This window comes from Lactuca sativa, chromosome 2 (genome assembly GCF_002870075.4).
Source record: "Lactuca sativa cultivar Salinas chromosome 2, Lsat_Salinas_v11, whole genome shotgun sequence".
In the NCBI taxonomy this organism is placed as follows: domain Eukaryota; kingdom Viridiplantae; phylum Streptophyta; class Magnoliopsida; order Asterales; family Asteraceae; genus Lactuca; species Lactuca sativa.
This window is the reverse complement of record NC_056624.2, coordinates 22,291,904-22,298,044: the sequence shown is the minus strand read 5'-3', so window position 1 is coordinate 22,298,044 and position 6,141 is coordinate 22,291,904. Positions and strand designations below refer to the sequence as shown.

The following is a 6,141-nucleotide window of genomic DNA, read 5'->3' as shown; positions in this document are numbered from 1 at the left end:
ATTTGATGCGGAAGCCACCTAGTACGTTGGGCGTACTAGGATTAGCGTGAAAACCCTCATTAAGAGTGAGACCCCTATTTAAAGGATATGATGGCCTCATTCTTGGCCACCATTCTCAGACAACAACCCTTCTAAACCCTAGTTTTCGTTCTTAGAGCTTGTGAGTGCATTTGAGGGCCTTGAGAGTATTCTTTTGTTTCTTTGGAGTGAAAAAGGAGCCTTGATGAAGGAGTGGGATTCCATGCTTTAGATTTGAGCTTATCTGAGTGTGGAGCTTCATTATGAGGTATAAAGCTCAAAGCTTTCTCACTCTTTTGATTCGTGCATCATAATAGAGTATTTTAGGGTTTTGTCCAAAAAGTTGGAGACTTTATGAGATATTGAGCTCTAGAGACTATGATCGACCCCCTTTGAGTATAATTAGTGGTGTAGTGTCATAAAAATCCAATCTTAGACGTTGGAATCAAGCCATGCATGAGATATGGGATTTTTGAGATAAGAGAGTGAGTATTTTGTGTGTTTGTGACCATTCCAGCCATGCAAAGGCTTAAAGTCACTGACTTTATGAAGTAAGAGCTATTAGGGAGTCCAGATCTGTGATATGAGCCAAGGTCTTAACTGATTAAGACCAAATGAGTGAGAAGAGTAAAACTAGGACGTACGCTGGGCGTAATCTCAATGTGCACAACGTAGGGATCGAGCACCCCCAATGCATGTATGAAAGTAGAGTACGCCCAGCGTAGAGAGTTGGTACGCACAACGTACTCTCTGCCGTTGACTTTTGGTTAACTTGTAGGGTTTGCTCAATTTGTGAACTATTAAGGCCATTGAGGGGTAAAATGGTCTTTTACCCTTCTGTGAGTTTGTAAAAGGGTTAGTTTAGCTTATGGAGAGCCATGATTAATTAGGGATAATTGTCGTATGTCTTAAGTAGAGGCTAGACCGGTGATTTCAGTTCGAGATTAGCCGATTTCTTGCGAGGTGAGTCTTCTCACTATACTTACCATGAGTGGTATCTTTGTGTGACCGATATGTCTTATGTGATTATTTGTGTATTGTGATATTCTGTATTTTGTCTTTGTGGTTTATGCTTATTATTATTATTATTATTATTATTATTATTATTATTATTATTATTATTATTATTATTATTATTATTATTATTATTATTATTATTATTCAGTTAGGACCGGAGGGTCCACCCGAGTTGTGGGACGTGAGGGTCTCCAATGAAACACATTGACCGAAGGGTTGTGTTGAGTTAGCCTCGAGTGGCTAATATGATGTGTGTGGTATTTTGTGAAACTCACTAAGCTTCGTGTTTACCGTGTTATTTGGTATGTATTTCAGGTACTTCACAGGATCGTGGGAAGACACCAGCTTGATTGTACACACACCTGCTTTGGAGACATATTTTTTTTAAGGATCCTAGATTTGTGATAAACAATTTTGAATTATATGTTGAAATTTGATACTTGAGATTTTTTTGAGAAAATGCGATATGTGTTTTATTATGAAAAATTTGGTTGAAAATTTATGTCGTTACAATTTATGCATGAACCACCAGAGTTGCAAGACCTAACTCACCCTTGATTATGTTTTCCATTAATAAAAATACTTATATGGCTTGAAACAAGTCATATGTATATGGTTCCATCACTTCACATCGTTTATTACATATATTGGGTTTATTCATAGCAAAACAGATTCATCGTTGTTCATTTTCATAAAAAGATGAGGCGAAGACTTATTTAGTGTTATTGTTCAGCGACATCATTCTCATAGTGTGCTTTGATGATGTTTTCTATCATAGTATCTCATTACTTGTCACTGAGATCGAAATGTATGACCTTAGAGATTTCCTTTTCCTTTGTATTGTCACGTCTTGTGCCAATGATGTACTATTTCTCTCCCAAACTCAATATGAGTTTGAGGTTCTCAAACGGGAAAACATTATGAATTTCACACCTTGTCAAAACCTAATATACACATAATCGAAGCTTTATCATCATGGCTTTCTAATCTTTGATGCAGCTCTTTACCTTAGATTAGCTGGGGGGCTAAAGTATTGACTTTCACTTGTCTGATTTCTTATACTATGTGCAACATATCTTCTTGTTCATGACCCTAGAGAACCATATTTACATGTGCTAAATCACATTCTTTGTTTTGTTTGATGTACATTGACTATGAATTACAGCCGCACCGCTCGACCACCATCAATCTTATAGTATACGTTGATTCCAACTTGGGGAATGCCCTTTGGCACACCCTTCGATAAGCGGCTACTGTGTTTCCTTGGTGAAAATTTATTGTCTTGGTCATCAAAACGATAACCACTCGTTTCCAGATCAAACGTTGAAACTGAATACGAACCAACGCAATCGCCGAAACCTGCTGGCTTTGCAACTTGCTACATCACCTTTACTATGCAATTGAAAAAATCTATCATCATCTATTGTTGTAACTTTAGTGATATCTACCTTTCCAATAACCTCCTCAACACCAACAAACAAAGGATATTGAAATTAATATTCATTTTCTACGAAACAAAAATAACTACTATACATATTTGTGTGCTCCACATGCCATCGGTCCTTCAATACGACAACATCTTCACAAAAGGTTTTCGAACGCTTCTTTCCACTTCTTTTAGATCTTGATTGTATACTCACGACCTCCACTCAGAGGGTTCCAATATTAGTGTGCATATATGTATTCCTATAGGCTTTAGCCAATATTATGGTTCGTCACATAACTTTGTACTTCTAAATATTTCGTGCTTAATGAGATTATTTGGGAAATATCCACACGAATAGATAGATCCAGTTATAAATAAATGAGTCAAATTGTCACTGCTAAACACTTTAACCATTCATGGAGCACTGGAACGATTATATTTGTAATGTAAAGTACAAAATATATAGATTGTATTATTTCGACTGGGTGCTTTCACGGGTTTGCACTTGCTAACATCTCCATTGCTTCATTATATATGTGAGGGTCTTTTATGTTATCATTAAACAAACACATTTTTTTTTTCAAAAATAAGATATTACTAATAAAGTTAGATTTTCATTATAATTAAATTTTGTTGAGTTTGAGTTATATTTAAATATTAGTACAAATAGTTCGATATTTATATAATAAAACCTCTACCAATCAACTCGTTAACAAGTTTTAGTTAACCATTAACTACTTGTAGAAAAACGAAAATAACAAACTAAAGGTTAAACCCACATTCTTAAAGGAAAAGTACAAAAGAAAAAAAGAAAATACATCCACAAAATTATTTATGACGTCAGCTTTGAAGGGCTTTGTATATAACGACAAAACATGGCAGAATGGCCCTAGGATTATAAACGTACAGCTCCTCAAGATTAGAGTACAACCCACTATACCCAGCCACCGAGTCGTACGGCCCCTCCTCCTCCGGCGGCGCGTTTTCCGCCACGCGTCTCACTTTCCCAGCAATAACCCGACAGACAAGCATCGACCTCAGCCCATGCGCATCAACTCCAAGACAGTCATGTGCCCTACCACTACTAGCGGTAGTTCGCACGCCGCCCTTTCCTCCACCATCACCACCACCGATTCCGCCGGACTTGGGGCCTTGGAACCCATGACGGATGATGGTACAAACGCCGCAGCCAGGGACGGAGCTGCAGAGGCTAGAGGAGTTCCGGGAGCCTAAGGAGCAAGAAAGAGTGGTGCAGTGGAACCGAAGGAGTTCATTTCCGTCGGCGGCGCATCGGGAGGCGGTGGCGTTCGCGCGAATCTTAACGGCGTCACGGCAGTCCTCGAAACGTTGAATGGTCCGACGTGTATTATGGACTTTTAAGATTCGTTCGATTGTGAATATCGGATGGTCACGCTTGAGCCAGCTGGATTTGAATATTATCTCCACGATATTTCGACCCGAATCATCCGGACCCAGCTCCGACACTGTAAGCAAATCAAATAAATGAAAGTTACATAAATGACCCTGTCACAAAGGACAGAAGCAGTTAAGACCCTCTTAGATATTCTATTTTTTTAGTTTGACAATATTACAATATTAGTGTCGGTGGATGATTTTTTTTCATGTATAATATTTTAACAAAATCTTCGAAGTGTACATAACTACATATTGTTCTTATATGCTTTAAAAATATAATAACATATTTATTTTTTCAAACAAGTAACTTCTAATTATTTTTGTGAAACAGTTATATAATAAATAAAAGTTTATCTTTCTATCTTTTATCTAAAACACTTAGTCAATATTTTAAACAACTTCTATATTAGTCTCTTCATTTATTCCCATAAATTTCCTAAACTAGCTAAGATGAAAGTTATCAAATACTATGGTGAATAACCATATTATTTACTTTATGTAAAAATATATTTCACGTGAATATAAATATCGCATTTACTAAGGAGTAATGCATGCTATGATCAGAACTTCAGAAGTATGGTGCAAATTGTTATAAATATCATCCATACGTATACGTAAGAACGTGTGGAAAATTGGAAATTCTATTTGTTTCACTAAAACAACGATTTTATTTTTTAAGTTGTTGTTAAAGTACTCATATTATCTTATAAAACTCATGTGATGTTATTAAAAGAATATAATTAGTGTATTTAGTTACATACTTAATATACAATGAACGAATGATGAAATACATATATAGTTAGTAAGCCATATCTAATATAATATGTAGTTAGTAAAATAAATTAATTTTATATGTTATTTCTACATAAAGACAAATAAATTCTTAAAATACTCAAACAAATAAACGATAATAAAAACAAGTAGATTACCAGCATGTCTAACAGCCTGATGATGTTCCAAGCTCTCCATTTTAGGAAACACCTCTCCACATTGTGAACAGACACAAATGGTACTTCTTGGTATTGTATACCTACATATATAATTACAATTAAGTACTCCAAATTTTAATTCTTATTTAAAATTTAAATAAAAAATAAAAATTGGAAATGAATTCTTTGACACAATAATCCATTTAACATGAGATTGAATCAAAGCTTGCTAAAAGTTAAGTACAATATAACCAACGAATAGTTCCATAAAGATTTTGTAATCGTGGTAATATAACAAAATATGATTTAATTAACTTGATATTTATATATTATTTTCAAAAAGATCAAACCTTGAAGGATCAACAATGGCATGACATTCATAACACCCAGAAAGCTTTCTGAATTGCATGCCTCTAGAACACGACGTGTAACTCCCATGAGCGTTGGATCTCACTGAACCAGAGATGGTCTTCGAAGAAGAAGATCCACCACCGGAGAGCTCTTTTTTCCGGTTTATATGGCCGGAATTAAGACCAACGCTGCTACTCTCCGGCGAGTTATCAGCTCTATGAACAACCCTTGTATTGCCATGCACAACATCTCTGAAACTGCATATAGAGCTGCAAGAGCTCAACTTCGAATGGTTATTCGGATTCTTAACCGGGTCTTGAGCCTTATTTGAACCGACGACGTCCATTTGTTTACAGGTTAATAAGTTCTTGAACTGATCCCATGAAGAAGAGGGTGGAGTTTGGTGTTTGGGTTTGGATTTAGGTTTCGGTTTCGGTTTTTGTTGGTGTTGGAGTTCGTATTGTTTTCTCCTGCTGCTGGTGTGCTTTGTGGGTTGTACCTTTTGCGTTTCAGACGAAGGAAAAGTGAGGAGTGCCATGAAAACAAAAGCTTGAAGATGAAACAACAGTATGATCGGTGGAGAGAGAGAGAGAGAGAGAGAGAGAGAGAGAGAGAGAGAGAGATGCGTATTGAAGGTTTTTTGGTTCCTTTAATGGAGGATGGGATCTTAAGAAGATAAATCAAGAGGGTGGTCTTGACTTTATATTTTTAAAGTTTTTATTAGAAAATTCTATAATTTATAATATTTTAAACAGAAAATCCAAAAATAAAATAAAAATTAAATTTGTTCATATGATTATAATGGTTCTTCACTTCTACTATTATTTTTCTAGTGTTTATATTTTCAATTTATGGATTTTCATTTTTAATAGCAAATACTAATTTTTTATTTTTTTACCACACACATGTCAAGCCAGATGATGCTTACTGGGCTTCTAGGTTGAAGCATCAGCACGTCAAAAGAAACATACGAGAAAAAGGAGG

The 6,141-nt window shown here is 35.6% G+C and overlaps 1 protein-coding gene across 1 annotated transcript; it reads right to left on the bottom strand.

Moving 5' to 3' along the window:
• Positions 1-3,216: 3,216 nt before the first annotated feature.
• LOC111920749 (uncharacterized) lies at positions 3,217-5,833 on the bottom strand. The gene is made up of 3 exons (XM_023916313.3): positions 5,157-5,833; positions 4,807-4,907; positions 3,217-3,945 (listed from the first exon to the last, which is right to left on the bottom strand). Exons 1-3 carry the CDS (start codon positions 5,693-5,695, stop codon positions 3,302-3,304), a joined length of 1,284 nt encoding a protein of 427 aa, XP_023772081.1. The 5' UTR covers positions 5,696-5,833; the 3' UTR covers positions 3,217-3,301.
• Between the last annotated feature and the right edge of the window lie 308 nt (positions 5,834-6,141).

Coding starts and splice junctions, on each gene's coding strand:
- LOC111920749 (XM_023916313.3), bottom strand. CDS start 5,695: ATGGCACTCCTCACTTTTCCTTCGTCTGAAACGCAAAAGGTACAACCC. Junction 4,908..5,156: donor GCCATTGTTGATCCTTCAAG/GTTTGATCTTTT, acceptor TTATATATGTAG/GTATACAATACCAAGAAGTA. Junction 3,946..4,806: donor TCAGGCTGTTAGACATGCTG/GTAATCTACTTG, acceptor ATTTGCTTACAG/TGTCGGAGCTGGGTCCGGAT.